The 26,774-nt window shown below is 39.9% G+C and overlaps 1 protein-coding gene across 5 annotated transcripts in view; it reads left to right on the forward strand.

The window, feature by feature from the left end:
* The window catches only part of PFKFB4 (6-phosphofructo-2-kinase/fructose-2,6-biphosphatase 4), a 75,708-nt gene that overhangs the window by 44,827 nt on the left and 4,107 nt on the right, over positions 1-26,774 (forward strand). For 2 of the 5 annotated variants that reach the window (XM_048488043.1, XM_048488038.1), the window contains exons 7-14: positions 814-935; positions 4,718-4,925; positions 5,282-5,428; positions 8,009-8,113; positions 11,564-11,693; positions 13,286-13,348; positions 15,209-15,273; positions 21,847-21,938. In XM_048488043.1, the coding sequence (XP_048344000.1) occupies positions 814-935; positions 4,718-4,925; positions 5,282-5,428; positions 8,009-8,113; positions 11,564-11,693; positions 13,286-13,348; positions 15,209-15,273; positions 21,847-21,906 (900 nt within the window). In that variant the 3' untranslated portion in view covers positions 21,907-21,938. Of the gene's footprint in view, positions 1-813; positions 936-4,717; positions 4,926-5,281; positions 5,429-8,008; positions 8,114-11,563; positions 11,694-13,285; positions 13,349-15,208; positions 15,274-21,846; positions 21,940-26,774 lie in introns of those variants that run through there. The other 3 variants (XM_048488040.1, XM_048488041.1, XM_048488039.1) reach the window with 3 other exon arrangements.

Here is a 26,774-nt window from a genome sequence, read left to right on the forward strand (position 1 = left end):
TGCCTTGAGTTCCTGTAAGATAGAAAGGCAGCTAGTGAATGTTTTCAATAAATAAATAAATCTCTTAGCTGAAATCTGGTACCTAAAAGAAATACTAAGATCCAGGATACTGGGTTCAAAGTCTCAATGTCACCTGCTTTATCTGAGCTGTTTTACAATTTTTGAATTATGTCACTTAAAACTGAGCTGATTGGAAATTCAGCTATGTGATATTGTCCTCTGAAGGGGCATTCAGTGCCAGGTGGGAATAACATGATTACTTCATGGTCACATTGGAGAACCCTCATTATTATTCTTTAGTATACTAACATGCTGTAAAATGTTTAGGACAGCGTCCTAATAATAAAATATTTATTGTGTATGGGTGTATGATATGGTTGTGTGAATTAAGTCTCTAGAAACAGGGGAAAACTCATGTCAGAAGAATTGTAGGATATTTGTATGAAGACTACTTCTGTGTGAAAATAAAGTCAATTAATATGTTTGTGTGGGCAACATCCTATTGAAATGGGAAGAAGAGGTTCCTGAGAATAACAATTGACCACCCAGGTCCTCCCTATTGTTCAGTTTTCAGGAAAAGCACTGATTTGGAGAAAAAAAATATAGGCTCTTCAATGGCTTTTCTGTTTTAAAATATTTAAACAGAAAGTATTTTAATCTCTTATTTTCTTGAAGGTGTCAAACCTGAAACACTTGCCCATTCAAGAATGTATTCCCTGGGATTTCTCACTGGCTTCTAATTTATTTCTTTCAGAAGAAGGATACAATTTTTCTAAAGTATTCCTGCTTTCTCTCCCTTCTTTCCTTAATTAGCAAGTGAAACTGGGCAGTCCTGACTATATTGACTGCAGTAGTGATGAAGCTACAGAAGACTTCATGAAAAGAATTGAGTGTTACAAGAATTCATATGAGACATTAGATGAAACCTTAGACAAGTAAGTGTCCACATAAAACTGGATGTTACCTACTTTGTTCACCTTGAAATTCTCAATGCTGTGTTAGAAACTTTGGCTGGTATTCCACTGGAGAGATAAATTTATTGCAGCTGGTGATAGGACATTATGTAATTGAATGCACAGCTGTATAAAACAATTCCCTGTACATAGGTCATTAGGGCCATACACCTTCATAATAACAAACTGTGTTTAGTTTTTCTAAAAAGCAGCCTTGGAAGTTGTTGAGCTTGTGGGCTCCCTTGGTTTGTAATCTGGGACTGTAAACAAGAAGGAAAGTATCACAGTTTTTTTCATTGTATTCTCCCAACTCAAGTGTCATGTTAAGCAACCAATCCACTTTACACCATAGGAGCAGCAGTGGCGTAGTGGTTAAGAGCAGATGCATTCTAATCTGGAGAAACCGGGTTTGATTCCCCGCTCTGCCGCCTGAGCTGTGGAGGCTTATCTGGGGAATTCAGATTAGCCTGTGTACTCCCACACACGCCAGTTGGGTGACCTTGGGCTAGTCACAGCTTTTCGGATCTCTCTCAGCCCCACTCACCTCACGGGTGTTTGTTGTGAGGGGGGAAGGGCAAGGAGATTGTAAGCCCCTTTGAGTCTCCTACAGGAGAGAAAGGGGGGAATATGAATCCAAACTCTTCTCTTCTTCATAGGCTAACACACTTGTTACAAAACAAGGTATAATGTTATAAGTTTAAATGTATAAATCATATATAATGTCAATTCTCAAATAACATACATAAACATAAAGCAACTAACCAGCTTGATAAACAACTTAAATGTTTCAAAATTGCTTAGAAGTCAAAAAACATGACGTCTTTAAACATTTTTAAGTGCAGCACTCTTGCTTATACTTTTACAAACACATTCATTCAGACTAACCAACATCTGGTATGTTTGGGCTCAGGAATCTTTCAATATGGCCCAATTACCTAAGTATGACAAATACATAGTATCATAGTACAGATAATCTTAAACAATTTTAAATAATTCAAACACTGGGTCATTACTCACTTGCAGCACAATGTACAGTGCTTTCAAAACGTTCTATATTGACCAACTTCGTCTCCTGCTTTTCCTACAAATAAAACATACTTGATAATACCAATACAATTACAAAGATAATATTATGTAGTTGAGTGATATTTAGAGGACTCTATTCTTTTCTCAGTCTAATTATGATTTATACATTTGAATTGATAACATTATACTGATTTGGAGAAAAAAAACATGTTTTGTGACAGGTGTGTTAGCCTAGGGTGTAAAGTGAATTAGTAGCTTAACGTTCAGTGCATCCACCTAAATTGTATTTAGTATGGTCAACTCAAGTCTCCTGCTTTTGAGGTTTTTAAAGAGAGCCTCAGTGGCTATCTGTCAGGAGTGCTTTGATTGTGTGTTCCTTCATTGCAGGGGATTGGACTTGATGGCCCTTGGGGTCTCTATGATTCTATTATAGCCAAGTAGCATGTTCACAACCATAGAGTTCTGAAAATTTGATGGTGTGTGTATTTTTATTTATTTATTTATATTATTGGATTTATATACCGCCCTCCCCTGAAGAACAACAACAATAATAATATGAGCCCCTCCATCTGAAATTCTGTACTCTGAATACAGCTCCCCCGCCCCCAAGAACTAGGCTTTTCTCCTTGTATTATTCAGTAGCCATGGAAGTAGGTCAATATAAGCTGCTAGAGCAATTTCCTAATTAAGTGAATTGTGGCATACTGATGTCTAGGAAAAAAAAATACAATCTCTAGTGCTCTTCCAATTTACAAAAGCTTCTTAGCTTACTGATTGCTATTACTTGTTCATGAAAGGCAACCAGGAGAGTGTCTGTGTATAATGCTGCTTTAGTGTTGGAGACCTCCATCTTAGAAAAAGCAATCTCTGACTTTATTTTCAGTGTACGCATATGAACAAATACGCATATGGGAAAAATGACTAAATAAACAGTTCAAAGTAAGTTCTTGCTTGTGGAAAAGAGGCTAAATCTTTGTTTTGAAACGTAACATTCACCTAATCATATGTAATGCTGAACTTGGAAAAAACTTCAATTATCCTGATCTGTGCAGTCAATTCTATGTGAAATGAAATGGATTATTGATCCTCTGTAACACACACAGTTTGTAGGAAGGATGTACAGTTATCTCTTTAAGCAGAAAGTGACAGCTATGAGATGTGTGTGTTGTGCTATCTGAGGCAATGGTACTTCAAGATAAGTACATCTCAATTTGCTGAGAATGTCAATGTAGTTCTCACCCACAGTTCTTGTTTTGACTGTGTCAGTACGCTATCAGCTGTTCAGTTCCTTATGGACCATGAAGATGCCTTGTCCATCTGCTTCCTTAAATTTTGGGAAACTTTACTTGGAAGCCAACACGACTTCAAATGATGGTGTATTAAATGCTAGTATCAGCTCTGTAGTGACTTGTATTATAATATATCAAGGGCTGGATCAAAGTTAATAATCAAAGAAATAAGGGTGTTTAATTCTGACTATAAGTGAAGAATTTAAAGAAGAAATGACTACGTTCATTGATAATGTGTGTTAAAATTAGTTGAGACCATAACTCAAACAGGCATTCCTGCCCATGAACTCTTCAGGCTGAATCATGATGATCTGCTGAACAGACCAAGTTAAAATACATCTTTCTCTGTATGTGTGCTTAAATCATTGGGTATCTGGCATCATAAGCGATATTAGAGGTTTTAGTCCATCAGGTGCCAGATGGTATCTTGCCATGGTAATCTACTGACCCCGCTTGGATGATCTTATACTCCTTTTGTGCTGCCTAGCTACTTGAGGTTCGTAGTATTTCTTCAGGTTATTGTTCTGTTACTCTGCTAGCAAAATTGTAGGGACATTTTGCTTTCCAGTTCGTTCAAAAACTGTTAATAAGAGTGCCATCCTAATTAGAGTTGCACTTTTCCAAGTCTGTTGTATTCAGTGGATTTGTGAGGTCATTAACTCTGCTTATGATGGCACTGCAGGTAATGTAGTATGCAATAGCTTGCTTGTGGAATGCTCCACCCATATAGTCCAGTCCTAGTCTTTTCTACTTGCAGGTAATGTAGTATGCAATAGCTTGCTTGTGGAATGCTCCACACGTATAGTCCAGTCCTAGTCTTTTCTACTTGGAAGCAATTTCTCACCTTCAGTAGGACTTGCTTCCAAGTTAGTATGCCTGGAGTTGCAGCTTTATTTTTTTATGTAAGTGATCTTGATTAGTCTTCTTGTATGTGTACAGAGATTACAAAAGAAAGTGGTCTCTTCTATCTAACTTGATAATTTCACAGTGTTTGAGATCTGTATGATAAAATTATGCTTCTTTTTAAGCTTAATTACTTACTAACTGATGTGGTTACAGCAACCAATACATTTTGGTTCCAAAATGTTTGCATTTCAGAATGGGCAACTTGTTTTAACAGGATAAATTCATCTTTTCTTGGTGACTTACATAAATGACTTGGATTACCTTGATTTTAAATCAACGCTCTGTAAGATAAAATTCTTCTGCTACTTCATTACATGTTCTGTTAGCTACCTGTGGTCAGGGATGTATTTTTAGTTACATTTATGTAGTATATTTATATTAGTAAAAATCTGTCTGTCTATTCTCTCTTTCCTTAAAGAACAGTGACATTTGTGCCTAAATCATTGGTGGTAATTTAACCTATGCCAGTGTTTTCAAAACAAACATGATAGTTGTTCTTCATATTATACTTAAAGTTGGAAAATGTTATTCTCTTTTCATAAGGGATCTTTCTTATATTAAAATAATGGATGTTGGACGGAGTTACCTTGTGAATCGAGTAATGGACCACATCCAAAGTCGGATTGTTTACTACCTCATGAATATCCACGTAACTCCTCGTTCCATCTACCTCTGTCGTCACGGAGAAAGTGAACTAAATCTGAAGGGAAGGATAGGAGGAGACACAGGGTTGTCCCTCAGAGGAAAAGAGGTATATGTCTTTTAGCTAAGTAGCTATATTTTTCCTTTCCTTATCTTCAATAAAGTTAAACTGGACTTCAGTTTAAATTTTAATTTTAACACTTTAGTCTCTGTATTGCTTTTGCTCACCTTCTGAGAATAAATATAGATTCTTTGTAGATGAGGAAATAGAGATTCAATATAAAGTCTCTCTTATGAGATTCTCATTCTAAATGCCACTAGACTTGTTTGGTTAAAGTCATATGCTCACTGTTTTTCAAAGACTTCATTATCTTGTAGTTGGAACAACAGGGCCTATTGGGATCTCTAACTTGTGTGCAGAACATTAGCTGTAATTTTCTCATGAAATATTAATGGCTTTTGCAGTTTGCCAAGGGTCTGGCACAGTTTATTAATGAACAAAACATCAAAGACCTGAAAGTATGGACAAGCCAGATGAAAAGGACCATTCAGACTGCAGAGGCCTTGGGAGTGCCTTATGAGCAGTGGAAAGTTTTGAACGAAATAGATGCGGTAAGGTATTCCAGTTTTCTCTCTTGATCCCTTCTCAGTTGTTGTCTTTTATGGTGGAAAGAGAATGCAACAAAGGAGTTAGTTTCTATAATACTGTAAGTTGGCAAAGCTTGTCTTTTGTCCTTTTAATTTGAGCTTCAACAAATGCTAGAAAATAATAAATATTTGCTTCGCATGCAAACTGTTCAGTTCCTGCTTGAGGTCTGTGCTTTCACCAAATGACAATTCTGTGGCTCATTACCATACAACGCTTACCTCAGGACTTGCAGAGGGACCTCCTTGTGGTTTTCTGTTTATACACGAGGAGGCAGCCCACAGCCTGCATGGCAGTTTGTCTGTTGTCCTCCTGGTTCTCTAAACTGCTCCCATCAACAGCCTTAAAGGCACAGAGCTGAGAGCTGATACTCTCACCCACCCAACACACACTGGCTTGTTTTAAAATAAAGACTTTGACTGCTTGCACAAGCCCTGACTGGGTGCGTGTGTGTGCGTGCTGTGGCCAGTGTCCCCTTTCCCTGGGCTTTTTTGCCTGTGCTGCAGGCAGGCAGGAGCTAGAATGTGGGACAAGCCAGAGTCAAGGCAGGCAGCACGTGAGGCTTAGTCAACCAGTCCAGAGTCAGAGCAGGCTGCCAGCAAAAGTGTAGTCATAATCAGTCCAGAGTTAGGGCAGGCATCAAGCAAATGCATGGTCAGGGCAGTCCAAGGTCAAGGCACAGGTAAGAGATCAGGCAGGCAGGCTGAGAGCTGCAGGTCAGAGGCATGTGAGGCTTACCAGGAAGTACACTCGTTGCACCCAGGCAGAGCCTAGCCCTAGGCAGGGTTTATATATCGTCCTCCGATGCAGATGCCTCCATCTGGCAGTCTTCTGCCATACCCTGCAACATTGTGAGCACTTCTCCTTTGACTCTTCAGTTGTATCCTCTGCCTTTGCCTCCTTTGAGTAGCTGGCTCATTACTTGGCTCTCAGAAGGCTCTCCCAGCTTCATGGCATCAGGCTTTGCCTGAGCATGCAAGAAAGGGCTTGGAACTGGTTCTGCTGCCTGCATTTCCTCTTGAGAAGTCAGCTCTGAATGCACAGACTCTACATCAGAGTTCTCAGTGCCCAGGGTCTGGTTCATGACATTGCCGCTCTGAAGAACGCTGCTCATTCTGTTCTCTGGAGGGTGGATTTTCTCTTTGGGAAGAGTTGATGGAAGGAGGCGGGAAAAGGCAGGGATAGAAGACTGGAAGAGAAGTAAGGGATGTTTTGAAGGAAGGGTGGGGTAGGGGGGAGAGATTCAGGTGAAGTGACTGCAATTTGAGCGCAGTGGTGAGGAAGCATCACTGGAGCCCAGGCTTCTGGTGTGAGGAGGGGAAAGAGGGGAGGGAAGCAGCTGTCAGCGAGTTAGGTATGCACCTGGAGCGTGCATTGGATGTTAATATCATATAATAATGTCAATATATTGACAGAGATATTTAGAGAGGCAGGAGGAGCTGGCAACGTGGAAGGGGGTGAGGGGGAAAGCAGGCAAAGCAGCGTGAAGGGGTGGCATGGCTGGCCATGGGTGGAGGGAAGAGCCGGTCCAGGGCAAAGCTGTGCCCTCTGGCTCACCTGTCCTGCTTTAGTGGTGAAGCAAAATTATGTTTGTGCTAGAAGTGTTCTCACTTGCTGCAGGGAGACTAAAAAGTGAAAGTGGGACTTGAAGAAATATGTCCATATAAGGCAGTGGTTCTCAACCTTCCTAATACTGCGACCCTTTAATACAGTTCCTCATATTGTGGTGACCCCCAACCCTAACATTTATCCATTTTATAGATGGAGAACACTGATGCAGAGAGTCTTAGGCAACCCCTGTGAAAGGGTCGTTTGACCCCCAAAGGGGTCCCTACCCACAGGTTGAGAACCACTGATATAAGGAATGTTGCTGCAATGGACATTCACAATGCAGTAAACACATTGTGTGTAATCGGCCGTGTACTTTCATGTTGTGGCAAATGCAGAGACCTTCTCAGAAACAATGGAGTAAGAAAAAGGGCTAGAAACTTATCTTTTAGAAAACAAAATCCAGAAATTCAGAGAAAACAAAATCTAACAATTAATCATTTCAATACTGTGTTAGTTAGTTATTTACTTAAAGCATTTATATTGTGCTTTTCTCCCAAAAAACACCCTCTGTTCTGGTGGTGGGGAATGGCAGCTCCAGGGCTGAGGCTAGGAGAATGGCATCCCTGTGGGTGAAACCGCAAAAATAGACACCTTGCCATTCGCATGATGCCAGATCATGCTCTTATTGCCAACCAGTTTTTGGAAAATCAGCTGGGGCAAACATATATTGCAGAGGGCAACCTTCTCCCAAAACAAATCACTTCAGTTTGGAAAGCAAACCTAACCTGTGTTGCAGCAGCCTTTATTTTACCTTGTGACATACATTTTGTGAGTTCTTTGGATTTATTGTGACCTTATAAATAGCTGCTTCCAATTTTCAGAATCATTTTTAAGGGAAAAGGTTAATACCTAAATCCTGAAGTAAAATTGTACATCCAGTTACTGTTTCATTGGAAGCTAGACTAGTTCTGTTATGTTTCTTTTGTTTTATTCAGGGAGTCTGTGAAGAAATGATGTATGAAGAAATTCAAGAAAATTATCCATTAGAATTTGCATTGAGAGACCAGGATAAATACAGATACAGATATCCTAAAGGAGAAGTATGTTTACTTTGAATATTTTGCTCCCTGTAAGCTAAGAATGTAAAAGTCATGATTAGCAAAGGGGATACTAGGCAGAAAGTGAAAAAAGAATATTACTGCAGGGAAAAGGTTTTTTCTCATTATCTATGCATACTGAAACTTAGTGGTGTAGTGCCAACGGGGCGGGGGGGGTGCAATGCCCCAGGCAGAGCCGTGGGGTGTGTATGGCTGAGCCGTGGTGGGGGTGGGCGGTGCTGTGGCAGGGGCGCAGGGTGCGTTCGTACCCCAACTGCATTTTCCCCTCCCTTCACCCCTGCTGAAACTGAAAACAAAGTCTGTCTTCTAGACAGCCCTTCCCCAAATGGGCTCAGGGTGGCAATGAAGTTTTGCAAGTTTTTATCCTATAAACGTATTAAAACAACCAGATTCTCATTTGTGTAGAGAAGTATTACAGTTGTAGCATAACTGTATAGTCTTTTCATATGGAATGTAACTTTCTTAATTTAACTCCTGGATAAGCTTGAATTCCAGTTAGTCATTTTTTTTGGAATAACATAATAGCAACCTTGGGGAAGGGGGAGAAATTTTCTGCTGATGGTAATGTCAAGCCATTAAACTGGAACATTCATTTATTAGAAAGAGGTCAGTATTAGAATTCCTGTGTTAACAATAAGCACTGATTAAACACCTGTTTTTATATGTATGAAAACTGTGCACTTTGCTGTTAGCTCAGTGCTCTGCCTACCTTAAATTGGCCACGTGGACATCAGTCTGAGAACAGTACTGGAGTACAGATGGCCATTATTTATTGTACACATGTCCTAATGGCTGTTTGATAAAATGGAAAACTTTCTAATATTGTTTGCTAACCTTTCAGAGGGAGACCTTTCTGCCTTTCTGTTTGTTTTTCTGATTGAGTAGGCACTGGCGTAATGCCCATTGGGCAAGATGGGCAGCTGCCCAGGGCATCACCTTGTGGGGGGGGGGGCATCAAAATGCTGGGTTCGTTTTTGGGTATTTTAGTGGTTTTCCATTTTTGGCCTGCAGGGGGCGCGGTTTTTAGGCTAGCGGCACCAAAATTTCAGCATATCATCAGGAGACTGTCCTTATGCTACTCCCCAAGTTTGGTGAGGTTTGGTTCAAGGAGTCCAAAGTTATGGACTCCCAAAGGGGGTGCCCCTATCCCCCATTGTTTCTAATGGGAGCTAATAGGAGATGGGGGCTACAGTTTTGAGGATCCATAACTTTGGCCCCCCTGAACCAAACTGCACCAAACTTGGGGGGGTATCATTAGGGCAGTCTCCTGATGAGACTTCTGAGTTTTGAGATCTGTAGACTTCAGAAACGCTTCCGCCTCTTCAGCCTGCAACCCCGATAGTAGACAGCAATGCAGTAGGTCAATGGTCGGTAACGAAGATGGGCAATAGGATTTTGCTACAGGGGGTGCATTTTTGGAAGTACTGGCACCAATTTCCAGGGTATCATCTAAAGATGATGGCACCCCTCAAGTTATGGCGCAATTAGTTCAGGGGGTCCAAAGTTATGCGACCTCGTTAAAGCGGTAGCCCCCATCTCCTTAGCAAAGAATGGGGGATGGAGCACCCCCTTTGAGGGTCCATAACTTTGGACCCCCTAAACCAAACCGCACCAAACTTTGGGGGTACCATGAGGACAGTTTCCAGATGATACCCTAAAATTTTGGTGCTGATACATCAAAAAATGCGCCCCCTGCAGGAACATCCCAGAAATTTGCCCAAGAATCTTTGTTCTGCATTGAGTTTTCTGCATTGCTGTCCATGGGAGTTGCAGGCTGGGGACTTTTCTGAAGGCACAGTCTCAAAATCCTTTCAGAAATTATCAGGGAGACTGTTTCGATGATAACTTCAGAGGTTTGGTGCAGTTTGGCCTTCAGGGGCGAAGTTATGGACCCTCAAATCTGTAGCCCCCCATCTCCTATTAGCTCCCATTGGAAACAATTTGGGATGGGGTACCCCCTTTGGGAGTCCATAACTTTGGACTCCTTGAACCAAACCTCACCAAACTTGGGGAGTAACATAAGAACAGTCTCCTGATGATGTGCTGAAATTGTGGTGCTGATATGTCTAAAAATGCACCCCCTGCAGGCACCAATGTCCTGGTGCAAAAAAATTGGTCGTGGTGGAGTGGCCGCCCATGGAGGGGGGGCATCCAACTCAGGTTTTGCCCAGGGCTACAGTTTGCCCAGGGCTGCCTCGTTACGCCCCTGTGAGTAGGTAATTTTGTTGGTGCACAATTCCCAAGTTCCTAAGGGCAGTGGAAATAACACAATAACAACTATTTACAGTATAAAGGACAGCTAGTACTCCCCAGAGGAGAGCCAACGTGGTGTAGTGGTTAAGAGAAGGCACACTAATCTGGAGAACTGGGTTTGATTCCCTGCCCTGCCACTTGAGCTAAGGAGGCTTATCTAGTGAACTAGATTAGCTTGTGCACTCCAATACATGCCAGCTGGGTGACCTTGGGCTAGTCACAGTCCTTCAGAGCTCTCCCAGCCCCACCCACCTCACAGAGTGTTTGTTGTGGGGGGAAGGGAAAGGAGAGTGTAAATTCCTTTGAGTCTCCTTTCAGGAGAGAAAGGGAGGATATAAATCCAAAACTCTTCTTCTCTTCAGCTAATTTACCTCAGTTCACTCACTCAATCCCTTCCTAACTTATCCAGCCAACAATTTCCATCTGCCACTTACACAGAACTATTTCAGTTGTTCCCAAAACTAACAAGAAAGCATGTCTAATTATTTTTAACAGAGAAACATAGCTTTACAGTTTGACATACCATTTATTAAATTTTAGAAAAATGAGGCTAAACCACAAATCTGAGCAGCCTGTAAATTCTTAAAATATACCAGGAAAACCATAGAAATGGGATAATCTACCCATTATCTGTTGTACCCCATTTCCTCGGGTGATATAGAAAAATAGAAAATGGATGCAAATCCTGATTGTGTGTGTTTGTGGAAACAAAAGTGTATGTGTATATGTGAAAAAAAAGGCCAGATGACAATCATGTGCACATTATGTGTTATCCCTTCTGTGAGATCATATCCTGTCCTATAGTTGTCATTAGTGGCATGTATTCAGCTACACAATTCAGTGGAATGGCCTCTCTGTTTGAGGAAGAGGAGGAGTGACATCTATCGGCTCTCCCTTCCTGCTGCAGACCCACATTCTTTTTATTACCTATGCTGTTCCTGAGAGTCTGCTGACAAAATTTCTGCAGCCAGATGGGGAGGTAGGAAAGCCCTGTTCTACAGAGTCCACAGATGACGTGATACACACCAACAATTCTTACAACCCTAAGCAAATGTTTGAAGGATTTTTCTTTTAAAAAATTATCCATTAAGCCTGGTCTTGCCTTGAAGTGATTAAGGTTGAATAGATTTGAATGATTGGTTCAGTGAGCCACTTTTTATGTTGTGTTGATTTTTCCAGTCCTATGAAGATCTTGTTCAAAGATTGGAACCAGTAATTATGGAATTGGAAAGGCAGGAAAATGTGCTTGTAATCTGTCATCAAGCTGTTATGCGCTGTCTACTTGCTTACTTTCTGGACAAGCCTGCAGGTAGGAACCTTTGTACAAACTGTAATGGAAATTTTTCACATTTGCCCATCAGCAGTTTTTGTGCAGATGATAATTTCTTCCTCGTGATTCATCAATTGAAAGTCACGAATTGAGGTTCCTTGGGGCACAGTTTTATCCCCCATGTTACTCACCCTCTGTGCAAAGCATTTACGAGACGTCATCCGTAGGTTTGCAATTGGATATTACCAATGAGCGCATGATGTCCAGCTCAGTATCTCTCTATCCATTTCTCCTGGTGATATAGCAGAGATTTCGAGCAGCTGCCTGACTACTGTGGTTAATGGTTGAAACAAACTGCAATCAAACTGGGACAAGATGGAAGTGGTGCTGGTTAGAACAGCAGAGATCTTGAAGCACACTGTCTTTCATGTTTTCAGCATAGTTTAGCTGACCCTTATTGATAAGGTTAGAAAGGTTACCAGTTTCCTAGCTTTCCGCATACTGTATGAAACTGAATTATTCAGGAGGTTGTTTTTACACAACTGTACTATTATGAAATGTTTTACAAAAATGCTTTAAGAAAGGGATGGGGACTGTGGACTGTACTAATGTGCACTGTCTGTTGCTGTCTGTAAATTCTTACTGTATATATTTTATTTTGTTAAATTTATGTCCCGCCCTTTCCTGACTGAAGTCGAGCTAAGGGCAGTTAATAACATAGAAATACTCAATCAGTTAAAACACATCAATTGATTTAAAATCCCATCAATTAAGTTCCCATCAATACTCCAGTTATTTCAATCATTTGTAGTTCCTAAGGATGACCAATCAAGTAGGGAGGGACACAAGGAAAATGAAGCAGCCAAAACAAAAACAGCTATAATAATTACATAAGTAAAGACAAATAATAAGGATAGAGTTAGGGATGCCAGCAGTGATGTAATTGTTGCTGCCTCAATCATAGGCCTGGTGGAACATCTCCTTACAGCCCCTGCGATATTGAGTCAGATCCCGCAGGGTCCAGGTCTCAGTTGGTAGAGAGTTCCACAGGCTGGTGGCAGATCAGAAAAAGCATGCGCTCTGTTTGAGGACAGCTGGATGCGTCTAGAACTAGATATCATCATCAAATGCTTCCAGTTGATCATAATGCTGTCCTGCAGTTTTTTTTTTTGGGAGAGGCGGTCCTAGATATGATGGTCCCAAAGTGTCCTATTTAAATGTTTATGCTTTCTTTTGGCGGTTTTTCTGAATTTTGCTTGTTTGCAGTGCAGCCCTCAATCAATCTTTATTACAGCCATAAACCAGTGTAGTCCATATTGCGTTGTTTATTGAATATCCCATGCTCTTGTTCATATTCACTTACACTATGTAATCCACCTTGAGCGTTAGTGAGAAAGGTAGTCTATAAATAAGGAAAAATAAATAAATAATAAATTTTAAATGAGCAGAAAAAGTTATGCTTTTCAGGACCCATTCCCAGCTCATAATCCTATCTGCCTAAGGAGGATGATATTTGAATACATACAGCTTTTGATTCTTTGGGAGCAGTAGACTTTTAAATTACTGTTACTTGACAAAAGAAGCTCATGTTTGTAGTTACCATGAATTTTTATTTTGCCTTCCCCTTTCAGGACAACTGCCTTATCTCAAGTGCCCGCTGCATACTGTCTTAAAGCTAACCCCAGTGGCTTATGGTAAGTTATTCAAGATTTACCCAGTAAAAGTACTCAGTTTCCTTCCATTTAATTCTAATATGAGGTAGCCAAGCTGCTAATTACTATTATTTGCACACCTAGTTATTTGTTGCTGATTGATTGAAGAAATTTTATCAGTAAACCCTGCTACAGTATTGACATTATATTTATTCTTCTCTCCTTTAGCCGTAGGATGTAAAAGTTAGGCTAGGCATTTTGAGTTAATAAAAGTATAATTTATATTCTATAGTTACTTTAGTATATTATCAGCCATGTCACAATTTCAAGCATTATCACATGGCACGTTTTAGTCTAATCACCTTTTCCAATTTATTTTATCACATCTGGACTAAAGTAAAACTTCAGAAATGAAATATGCTTTGATAGATGTCATATTACAATATCCATTGGTGCCTCTCCTTTCTTTTGATGACAGTGTGGTATAGTGGTTAAGAGCAGTGGACTCTAATCCTTTACAGGAAGCCTGCTGGGTGACTTTGGGCGAGTCCTCTCAGAACTCTCTCAGCCCATGCAGAGATGGGAAATGGCAGAGATGGGTACCTCTGAATATCTCTTGCCTTGAAAACCCTAACAACCGTATGGGTTTTCCATCAGTCAGCTGTAACTTGACAGCACACACACATATAATTCAGAAGTTTGCTTCTTAGTTGGTTCAAATACTGTAGTACTGTGTTTCCCCGAAAATAAGACCTACCCTGAAAATAAGTCCTATCATGATTTTTCAGGATTTTTGGAGGAGGCTTAAAATATAAGCCCTACTCCAAAAATAACCCCTACTGGTAGTCGCAGATCAGGATGGTGTGATCCAGCAGGGTGCTTCCTGCCAATGAGGATGCAGCTTGCATCACACGTGATGAGGAAGCAACAGGGCTGCCAAGAGCCTGCCTTAATTAATTGTGAAGGTACCGTATTTCCCCTAAAATTAGCCCTACCCCGAAAATAAGCCCTAATTCATTTTTTGGTGCAAAAATTAATATAAGACCCCGTTTTATTTTCGGGGAAACACGGTACTATTCAACCTGTCATAAACCGTAAGGCCAATGTGTTCTGGAGGCCAACCCCCCAGATTTTTTCCCCTTATAGTAACATTGTTATTTTGTATAGTTTCATTTTTTTAAACAAAGGGTAGGCTAAAATGACACTTGAAGTGCAAAATTAATCATGTCTTGCAAGACAAGTTGTTTTTGAGCCACCTGCTTTTTAGAGAATACTTTTTAGATGTATTTTAATGCATTTAGATGGTTGACTGTGGTTATGAACACCTCAACAATATTCACTTTCTATCCTGATATTGTATTTTCAAATTTACAACTCTGTAAAGTTTCAGTTAAAATTAGGGGTATGAGGAAACACCAGAGCTTACATATTAAGTATTTTGGAGGCTGCTTGTGATCCATCCCATGTCTATCAGAAAGGAGCAGACTATGAGTGAGGGTTTCAGCCGTTGGACATATTCCAATGTTATCACAGTGGCATGGGAGGTACTTCAGCATGGGCCCTTCTCATGTCCCTCAGATAAGTTGGTAGCTTTAAGTTTATTGGGAAGGAATTACATTGTCCCACATTACATGTATCTTGCACTGTTCCTGAAAAGGAATGAGAAAGATGCCCCATTTTAACTCCCATGCTGCTAAGGTAACATAAACATTGCCTGTGTCCCTTAGATGAACAAATTGCCATGTAGTTGGAAAGAATCTGATTTGTCTGAAGTGTGTTAATCACCACTGTTCCACTGTATCTTCAGTGTTAATGGATTTGGAGATAAAAATCAATCTTTTATAGTGAGTGTCTAATGAAATAATGAACTAAAATACCTAAATCAGTGGTTTCTGTCTACAGGTTGCAAGGTGGAATCTATATTTCTGAATGTTGAAGCTGTAAATACGCACAGAGACAAACCACAGGTAGGATTCTCTTTCCGTCCTAACATTCATTTTGAACTTGGGAGGAAAAACCAAAGATGAAGAATATTAGAATCTGCAAACCAGTGGTGGCAAAAAGGCTTAAATACCACTTCTTCCATGTTCTCACCATCTCAGTTTCTAGACACCTTCTTTCAAAGCTGCTTTTGGTTTCTTCTTTTGGGGGAGGGGGATGTTGCAGCATATTTATTTATTTATTTTATTTTATTTTATTTTATTTTATAGGCCGCCTCATCCCCAAAGGGCTCTAGGCGGCTCACAATAATCCTAAACAACCATATCATATGTGTGTATGTGTGTAATGTCTTGTTCAATACTTAAAGTAGGGACACAAATAACAACAAAATATAGGGCCATTATAGATGAAATGCTTTTTAGTTTTTAAATGTGAAGAATAAAGCAGTTTCAGATTTGTTGTATAAGTGTACTTTTTTGCCTGTAAAGCTTCTTACTGCTTACTTTGGCTGTGTCAGTTTCCAGTCTTTTTGCTTTTTACTTTCATTGGTTTTTCTTACCCATATTTCTTGATCATCTTGCCTGTTTCTTGTCCATTTAAGACATTTCTGCAATAACCTAATTGCTGCCAATGATGTTGTTGCTTCTCAGCAAAGTTAGCTACATGTCAAACAGGGCTCAGTTAGTTCAGAAAGATGCATTTTTAATTTGTTTTTTGAAATACATTTCAAGTTTTTTATTTTGGAAAGAAATACATGAGATGTTTTCCTAGCATGCAGTTAAGTTTTTTTATAATTTGATTTCTAGGCTGCCCTTCCCCTTTAAAACATTTTATGCTGCATTTCTACACAGCTTAGAAGTTTCAAGGTAGTTAATAATTAAATACCATTAAAACAAGCTTTAAAATACAAAGTATAAAAACAATTATCCGTAGGAAGTTGGAAGAACCACATGAAACATTGGCTGACTCCTTGAGAAGATGCTAACATAGTTTGCCTTCTCACTGGAAACTATATTGCCTGGGTAACTTACACACATATTGTATGTATGTGCTCATGTATAAGGTAAGAAGGCAGAACATGTTGGCTTAGCAGTATACATGGGAATGGAATTAGAGTGTTCCAGTAAAACAGCAGAGAACCCTGTGTCTAGTAAATACGCATGTGTTAGATTGAACCACATCCTGTTGATGCTGCTAGAGATGTCAGCTGTTCATGTACAGAATTGCTTTGCTTTTGTTGCCTTTCTGTTATTTAACTGAGAGGGATGAGGAGTAGTAGTAGTAGTAGTAGTAGTACGACCAATATTGCCAATCAGTAGCACAGAATGTACTCTGACTGGGTGATTTTGTAAGCAATAATATATGCATCCATTTGTTTCAGCATGTGTTATACTTTACTCCAAATTAATAATGGTCAAATGGAAAGATTATTGGTACAGGATAAATTAACATCTTTATGACTACTGAAATAGAGAACATTATCCTTCAAAACATTCAGAAATGTTAGGAAAAGAAGTCTAGTACAACATAATTGTTTTTATGGCTTGGGGGAGAACTGAAACATGTTTAACTAAATTGGAAGTTGTTGGATATAGAAAGATTGCTTAAGGATGCTGTGGATCTTCAAGGTTCAGATGACAGTGCTCTGCGAAACAAAGGAAGGACTTTCAAATCGACAGTTGGTAATTTTTGTGGCTTTAGTACTTGTGTTCTTGGAGTTATGCTGAAAAAATGGAGGGTTTTTCTCTCTCTTTATAGTGAAGCCTGAAGATACTGCATGTCATTTAAATGTGTTGTGTGTAAAATTGAGGCTGTTTTTTTGAGAGCACAATATATGACTCAGATTATGTTTTTAACCAGGCTGGGTAAAAGGACTTTCTCTCAACAGTGATCACCTGCATCAATACATATATATGCTGTGTATCTCTTGTGAAGTGGCCTTGTGTTCAGTGTTTAGCAGTTTGTGTACAATGTGTGTTTAGCAGTGTGTGTACAATGTAGGTTCCTGCTGACCAATTAATGAATGAGGTGTTTGATGGAATCCCTAAAAGCTGATACAGTATGGCAGTTGTGCTGCTAATAGCACAATTACATGACTAAATCTTTTCATCATATGAAGTCACTGTGTTGTATTTCAATAGTGTTTTATACTTGAATCTTTAAAATGGCATTGCATTATACTTTTGCTCAAGGAGCCTATAACAGTGGCACACGCACTGGAATTAAGTAGGTAGGTTGTTTGTAATCTTACATCACTAGTTTTCCAGCTGTTTATTTTCTGTTTAAGTTTTCTGTTTTCTGTTTTTTCTGAGTATAAGAAGTAGATGAACATGGAATCTTGGAACATTCTTTTATCAATGTATATCTTAGAAAGGGATTTGTGTTAATTTGGATTGTCTGACTCTTTGACTGCCTACCTGTCATAGTATCTTACCGTATATACTCGTGTATAAGCCAACTTGTGTATAAGCCGAGGCACCTAATTTTACTACCAAAACCTGGGAAAACGTATTGACTCACGTATAAGCCAAAGGTGGGAAGCCGGGAGGCAGAGGGAGCTCCTTATTTGGGCAGTGACTCCCCCTGATGTAATTGCCCAAATAAGGAGCTCCCTCCACCTCCCGACTGGGTTTGAGGAAGCTCAGGCAACCGGGAGGTGGAGGGAGCTCCTTATTTGGGCAGTGACATCAGGGAGAGTCACTGCCCAAATAAGGAGCTCCCTCTGCCTCCCGGGGTTTGAGGAAGCCCAGCCAGCCAGGGTTCCCCTTCACCCTCCCAGGAGGGCAGCAACAAGCGGCTTGTGCAGCCGCAGGGAGGTCGTCCCGGCTATGCCCCCAGCCTTGGCAGAGGCCTGAAGAGCCGGCTGGTAAGCAGTGACTCATGTATAAGCCGAGGGAGCATTTTTCAGCCTTAAAACAGGGCTGAAAAACTCGGCTTATACGCGAGTATATATGGTAAGTTTGTTCTGATGTAGCTTTGCACTTTTATGTTGCAGAGGGCGCCCACACAAACGCACATTCCCCCTGAAGAAATTATATTTTCAGACTAGCACCCATTTCTGTCAGCTATGTTGGTGGCTCAAAGGTCTGGATAATATGCTGACAGAAATGTACATCTTTGTGCTTTGTAGGAAATTTTCCATTTATGATTGAGCTTCCCTGGAACTTGATTCATTTTCTTTGATCATGGCAGCTACAATGACACAACATTACAGTCACAGTGAAAGCTCAGAATTTCCTTTTTACCTGTTATAGGCTATTTTATTTTTCATGTTTTGCTGCATGGCATGAAAATGGATTTTGATAAGCCTGAGCTTCAACTTTGCCTTGTATATGTTCCCAGTCAGAGAAGTAAAAAACAGAAAATAAGCTATTGTTGTGTTTATTTTTCTTTATTTACTACTTTTATACTCTTCCTTTCTTCCTGAGGCTCAAAACATAATACAACTGGAAACAATACAGTGAGAAAAATATAGTGAATACAACCAGTAAATTTAGGGAACAGGGCACTGAAAACGGCAACGTACTATGGTCAAAGCAAGATTGCAAGGCTGGGTAATAGTGCTGTGAAACATTATATTGCACACAATGGAAAGGCTTGGGTATACAATAGAGGACAGTGCAATACAACCTTATTTAATTTATAAAGATGCCATTCTGTTCTTGATAGTAGATTTAGATATATTCCAACCTTTCAAGTAACTGTCAGCGCACATAGATTAAAAAATTGCAAACCCTTAAAAACTACAGCTTAAAAAAGGCTATTTGAATTATGTAATTTTTAAAAAGAAAAAATAGTAGCGAGATTGGGTAATTGTGATTTTGATACAACAGAGGGGAGGCGGGAGGGCAGCACTTCACAGTGAAGCCAAGGGCAGGCCCTTCATGTATTCCGTTTACCCAGCAAATACTTGCGGATCTGTGCCAACCTGTTCATGGCTGGATTTTTCATCTAAAGATATTGTGCTTCCTTTCCCATTCTCTCATATTCAGTGTTCTGGCATGGACAAACCTTTCTGGCGGTTGGGGAAAGTGGTCGTGGCATGTGGGCGAACTCACAGCAGATGCCTACTTTCCACTGCTTGTCACTCTTATCTGAGCAGGCTTGTGGCAGGCATGTCCTTTCCATGGCAGCGGGGTGGCCCTGTTTTCATGGCAGCCAGCAGTTCCTTTCCACAGCTGAACCAAAGACTGTGCAGACTCACGCTCTGGAGTGGCTGGCCTCGCAACAGATGCCCCCTTTCCACAGCAACTGGGCATCCGGTCTCTTGCTGTTGTCTGGGTGGGCTTGCGGCAGGTGCTCTCCTTTCCATAACTGAACCAATGGGTGTGCAGGACCGTCTCATGTGCCCATTGGTTGAGGGTTCATTGCCATGACACTTTTTTAGCAAATTATATAGGCTAAGAAGAGAGCAGACAGTCTTTTTTTTTTTTGCAACAGCATGGTGAAGTTGGTTAATTTTTAAAAGGTAGTGACTGGGGCACAGTTTCCTAGAAGGTCTTATGACAGACCTCCCTGACTTATGCAGCAGTCTCACCACTGTACTATACTGATAGCCAACCTGCTACCATAATGTGCAGAAATAAAAATTGGGTCTTTTATAGAACAAAGAAGAATATGCCTGGTATCAAAGTAATTCATAGAGAAAGTTGTCTTAGCCCTTTATAGAGCATGTACAATAGCTTTCTTCATTTGTTTTATAGACACGTTAGAGATCTAAGTCACTACTAGCTGGTTTCCTATGAACAATTTGCAGTTGCTGAGCCATCTATTTCACCTTGCACAGCAAAACATGAAACACACTGCTTTTTATACTTGGGGCAGCTGAAAGTGTAGAAAACAGCTAGTTCATAGTAATCTGACAACACTAAGTCAGTTGGGCCTAGCACATACTCAACTCTGAATAGCAACCTTTTTTTCTCAGTAGTAGTTTTCTGCTCTGGATAGAACTCACAGAGATAAAGTCCTGCACTAACCCTGTCAGTTCATACAAGATATGTTATTCATGAAAAACTGCTGTGTTCTCCTTTCCTTTCAAAGAACTAAGTTGGACGTAGTTATATAATGCAACTTCTACAAAACAAGCAGATTTCTCTAGAGTATTAGTTTATTCCTCACCCTCATTCTCTATATGCTCTATTAGGGCACTATTTTCTGTATGGCATATTTAAAAGTTTATAATATAGTATACCCTGGTCAGATTTGTGGAATTTAAGGAGTTGGACAGCACAATTGAGATGGGGGGACGGGACACTGTGGCAGCTGGGGTTAGCATGGCAAAAGTGACACCACACTGCCTCCAAAGAGGCTTTGGTGGCACATAAAGGAGGGAAGTTTGAAAATTCTCTTGCCCCTTGAATCACCCCGTAGTCAAAAAAGGCTTATAATATGGCATAAATCTGCAGGCTTGGAGGGTGCCATTCCTGGGTCAGAATGCTGGTGGAAGGTGATTAAAATTGGCTCCATTCCTGGGAACACCCCGGCCTGCCTCTTCCCTGCACTGGTGTCTGCTCGGATGCCAGCCTAGGTCCACAGCTGCACCCACTGGGTTTTACTGCTATGGATCTGTGGAGTGCCCAAAAGCTGGCACGTCTACTCTCTCTGCCACTGTGGTTGCCCCTTGTGCCAGTGGAGGGGGGAAAGGGATTGGCATTGCATAGCCCTGCAACACTCCCAGACAGTGTTTTGCCCCTCCTTGCACTTAGACTGGACCATAATTCTGCCTATGAATGCAGCCTGAAAGAAGCTACATAAATGCTTAAGGTGCTTTAAAAATATTGGATTACTGGTCCTGGGTTACCTTGGAATAATATAGCAAAAATGTATATTCCAGAATTTTGTGTGATAGCTTTGGAAGTGCAAATTTTGATATTTTATATAGAATTCAAGAATTCCAGCTTTCTTTATACTAGTTTCAGCAGTTTTGGGACTGAGGATACAAAATATGAAATTTTAGAAATGTGAAAGGGAGCAAACCAGGATTTTCAGTACTTAAAGTTCTACAGAGCCTCTTAATATATGTAACTGTTTAAACTGCAACACATAGAAATAGCATAAAATTTAATTTTGCTAACTCGGTCTCATAGTTTTTATAGTGCAGAATGTACAAATCCATTCTAAATAAATAAATCCATTCTGTCTTCAGAATGGTAGCTTCATGGTAGCTTCAATAATAAAAATATTTTTAAAAATTCTAAAACATCGCTACCTGTGCTGGTGTACAGGCTGCTAATAGCAGAAAAATGACCTCACTAGTTGCCTCAACACACATGCTCAGTTTGATAGAGTCTGGAAAGTATAGGTGAATATAGCTATTTGTATGTAATTACTTCGTTTTGTACTTTAAAACCTAAGCAGTTTCTGCATATATGTGTGTCTGTGTGTTGGCTCTTTGAGGTCATGGTGCATAAAATTAGGATTTTATTTCTACAAGAAATAGGGTTTAGCTCTTCATAGTTGCTAGCTTATTAAAATTAAAAAGCAGTTGGGTCCTATGGATGAGTGTATTTGGTAATTTACGGGTGCAACTATGTACTTGTGCAGGCAACTTGGCTTTTATGCTACATTATATTCTCCTCTGTATTTTTATTATTACACAGAATGTAGACATTTCAAGACCTCCAGAGGAAGCCCTTGTAACTGTCCCTGCTCACCAGTGAATCCTGTGTCCTGATCAGCTATGAAACCCGTGGTGCTGTTTTCATCGTACTATATTAAATTTGTTTATAATCATTCCAATCACTTTGGAATCAGTCATAAATCATATCCGCTTTTGTGTTGTATGTGGGCATTAAGAGATAATTCAACCCTGTGAGACAAATCAGCTCTGTCCCACAAAATAGAACTAATTGGCTGGGTGATTTGTTTGAAGGCTTTGTAATACCATGGATGACTGTCAATGTTAAAACTGATGTGTTTTGTTTACTAGGATTTGCTTTAAGTACTATGAATACTGGAACTGTGTTGGAAGATACATGTACAATAACTGCAGTCTTTTGTTATTTTCTTGGAATTTTTTTCTTATTTTTCTCTAGAGTGATTGGATTGTTTTATTTAGAAGAACTTGATTAATCCCTTACAGCTATTCCTGCTCATGACTAGCTTTAGTGACAGCTACTAACCCTTTCAGAATGGATTTTTTTTGGTGATTTCTAATCTTTTTGGAGCATATTTCATAAGATCTTAGAAACTGTTTTCACTTTGGCAGATAGAAGCAGCTTTTTGCTTGCTAATATCACTAATAGGAGAACAAACATTATTTTGAATTCCTCCAGAAAAAAAAACCTGCTGGAAGAGATGTGGAGTGAAGAAATGGCAGGTGGGGAAAGAGTTAAAAAACCATTTCCTTTCCTGCTGCTTTTGTGCTCTAAATTCTTCTCTCTTAACCTGCTGTTGCTCTAATGGAATGGGGGATTGGATTGCATATATTAGCTTATAAAATATATTTTGTCCCTGACACAAGAGTCCATTCTATAGAAAACAATTTAAGTTTCAAGAGAGTGAAAACATGCTGATGAGATATCAAAATTGTAACTTATGAAAAATATAGTGTACATGGTGGTACTTTTGCTTCTAGATGAGCCCAGAATTTTACAAGTGTCAAGAATGGAGTTTAACTGATACACACTCTAAGGTGGATCAGTAAGTTGCTGTAATAATACATAGCCACTGTTTACTTATATATACTAAATTATAACCAGCTGACAAGCAAACTGGACTGGGGTCCCCAACCTTTTTAAGCCCAGGGACACCTTTGGAGTTCTGACACAGTGAGGTGGGTGCACATAGCAGTCACAAAATGGTTGCCACTGGAGTCAAAACTAGCCATAAGATGGCAGCTGCAAGTGACTTCAGTCTTTCCTTGTGCTGTGCTGACAGCTGCTGCCAAAGTAACATTTTTAAAAATCAGAAACCTTGCGGACAAAAGCCGCACCTGGCCCTACCTACTTTCTAAAAACACTTGGTGTACACTGGGAAAAAAACTTATTCATCTAAAAATGGAAAGCTACATTTGAGTCCAGCAGCACCTTAGAGACCATAAAATGTTCAGGCACAATCTTTCGAACGTCAGAGCTCCCTTAATCAAATTATTTCCCTTCATTTCAAAAGCTTAAACCCCCAAAAACTTGTTGATTGGTAAGGTGCTACTGGACACAAGTGTAGCTCTTCTACTTCAGACCAATGTGGCTACCCTCCAAAACTATCATCTAAAAATTAGTATGGCTTCTTTCTCTGTACTTAAAAGTTCTGAATACCACTGGAAACAAATCTTTTAGATATTATTATTATTTAGACTTACTATGCTGCCCCTCCCCTTTTGGCCTTGGGGCAGCTCACATCAGGTCAGTCAACCATAGAAATAGATAGTTTAAATAATATAGAAACAATATAAATACTAGAACATCAAAATTAATCTCAGATACTATATGAAAACCTTTTACAATGGTAACCGACAGTATTCTACGTTGATGGCATTGTTGATGAAGTTTTATGCAATAGTGTCCCTTGCTGGCAATATAGAACACTAAAGGTAAGAGATCTTGTTAGTACTACAATATATATTACGAACACTGAAGTTGTTTAATAGTTTTTCTATGCAGGGATTTTTCACCACATAGGCAGGGGAAGCCACCCCCCCCTCCCCCCCATAAAGGAAAGTACCCAGATGATAGTGTACCCAATCTGGGCATGAATCATCTTGTTCTTGTTTTTTCCCCTCCCTTTAATCTGAAGGGAAAAAAATAAACCCCAGAGTAGCTCCAGGTGGAGCATGCATCTCTGTACTCTGCCTGTAAGTGCTACAGGAAGGGGGAGAGCAGAGCTAATCTCTGAGTTCAGGACAATATGGGGCAACTTTCTGCCATACACCATGACCCTCTTACAACAAAGGAGGGTGGTTGAGCCATTGGGTGTCCCTGTGAAATCTCACATTTGTGCTTTTGTGCACATGCAGCAGGGAAAGGGTGGGGAACAGCAGTGGCAGCGGCAGTGGCAGCAACAAATGGTGCAAGACAGGTGTGTGTGGATGTCATTTTTATTTGGGGTCTACAAACATCACTTCATATCTTCATATGTATTTATTTTCTTTGGAGATCAGTGAAATAGATGACAGTTATAAAGATTCCTAAAAATAGTGGGGAAATTAATGTTGCTCAAACTGCAGGAATTCTCAGACTGGGTTATAGTGAAGCATCTCAAGACATGAAAATAAAAAAAACCTATTCAAATTTCCTCAAGGGTAATTACGGCTCAGTTCACATTGTCAACTCAATCATTTAGCTGTTGCAGCTTTCTGCAATGGCTGTTGATGACTGTAGCTTGCACAGATTTATGTTTGGCTAGTTCACAAAGGCAGCAGAATTAAGTGGTAGAATCTGGATGTGATTGAATATGCTGTAGCACTTCAGGTTTCATATGGAGGATGCTGTTTTTTTTAATGCTTCCCTCATTTGAAAAAAATTTCTTATTGATACCAGATTTGCATTGAGAGAGGTTCTAGTCCAACTCTGCTTCCTTCTGTGTATCCATTTTCTACTCCCAGAGAGTTTTTTTAATGGAGTGAGTATTCCAAACAGCGTCCCTACTTATACAAGTTGTTCTGTTCTGATTCATGTGCAGCTAATGTCTTTGAAGTGAATTTGCATTTAAGGAAAAGTCTTTATTCATGTCTGTCAGCTACAATTGCTATTTATGTCTCTGATTACCAGGCTCTGCAGATAAATTTCAGATAACTATGATTTGCATGCAAGAGGGATTTTGCTGCCCTCTGAATCATGTAGTTCTTATACTCTGTGGAACTGAAGCTTTAGCTCACAGCAGCTGTGTAGTATGGCATTGATTGGTCCTAGGACACATAGCACATGGCATCCTATGTGTTTCCTTTTAGCATAGGGACAACCCCTGATGATTCTGCTTGATTCCTCAAGCTTGATTCCTCCTCCAATCCAGATGCTAGAATGATATATGAAGGCTTATGACAGTGGTGGTGAGGGGCCCTCTGACCTTGTGAAGGCAAGTTCTGAAGTGGCATTGGCCAGCAGCCTTAACAGTTAACTGCTTGATTTTAATACATTTTCTTAATTCTGTAAAAGTGCAGCTATATTAACAAGCTGTGCTGATGGATAGCTTATGCTGACAGGTTAAAGGTTGCAGTTAATACAGATAAACAGAAATTAAGCATCATATGCTTTCCTATGCATATTTTATCAAAGCAGTAAGTCTACATAATTCAGCAGAATATAGTTTGCCATTGGCAAGAAGAGAAATTTGAAAATGTACATGACTAAGAAGTGAAATGAGTTGCATGTGCCTGTGGTTCATCCTTTAATTCATAACTCTATAATTAGACGTTTACAACCATGTTTATGGTGTGACTAGCTAGCTGGATGTTCCAAGTGGTATCATGACATACCTTATTTTGTGATGAGAAGTAGCAGTTTCTAGTAGGTTTGACTAAGAGCACTTGGAGTAAAGGAAAATAAATCTCTCTTTCCTCCACAATCTGGAGACACTTGAGACTTTGTCCGCAGGAGTAGTCTTGTTCTCTCTCTCTCTCCCCTCCCCTCTCTCTGTCATGGTGCACATCTTATCTAATTCTCACATAACCCCATGTGGTGGTGGGGCCCCATCTACAGATACTTAAATTTGTGGATTGAGGCTATATAGTGAGGTAAATAATGTGATAACATATTTCTTCCAAATAAATCACCTCCAGATTAGACTCCTGTAACTTTCTCTACTCAGGGCTACTTTTGAGGTTGCTCCAGAAATGTCAGCTGGTCCATAATGTGGCAGCAAGGGTTCTTACAGGAACATCTCTAAGATCACATATTCATTCTGTACTCTGCTAGCTGCACTAATTACCAGTTGAACACCAGATGAAGTTCAAGGTTTTGGTGTTAACTTTTAGTGCCTTAGGGCTGTGGCACCTATGGAACAGTTTCTCCCAATAAAACCCCATGAAGAGTGTTACATTCTGCAGGAAATAATCTGCTGGTAGTCTCTGACCTTTAAAATGTCTATCTGTCCTCAGAGTCAGACCCTTTTTTTACTCTGGCCCTGGCCCTGGCCTGGTGGAACACCCTGTCTGCTGAGCCCTGAGGGATTTAGCCCAGTTCTAAAATGGAGATGTTCCACCAGACCTATGTTGAGGCAGCAATGGTTCCCTCTTGGCTGACCAGCCCACCCTAGCCCTTCTGTACCTTGTTGAGATATTTGTTTAGTTATTTGCTATGATATCTTGTTGGGCAGGGTAGGTGTGATTTTGTCTTAGCCCCATTCTCCTGGGTAAGTTTAACTAATAAATTACAAGCATAATATGTTGAAATAATCCATGCCAAGGGGTATTTAAATTGATATGATTTTATTTTGTGTAGAAATATATTTTGATATATTATTTTATATTGTAAGCCGCTCTGTGTTTTGGATGGAAAGGAGTGAGATACGAGCCTAACAAATAAAAGTAAATAAATTTGGAGATCCCCAGGTTTGCAGAAAAATCAGAAAACTTTTTTTAAATGAAGGGGGA

This window comes from Sphaerodactylus townsendi, linkage group LG03 (assembly GCF_021028975.2).
Source record: "Sphaerodactylus townsendi isolate TG3544 linkage group LG03, MPM_Stown_v2.3, whole genome shotgun sequence".
Taxonomy (NCBI): Eukaryota; Metazoa; Chordata; class Lepidosauria; order Squamata; family Sphaerodactylidae; genus Sphaerodactylus; species Sphaerodactylus townsendi.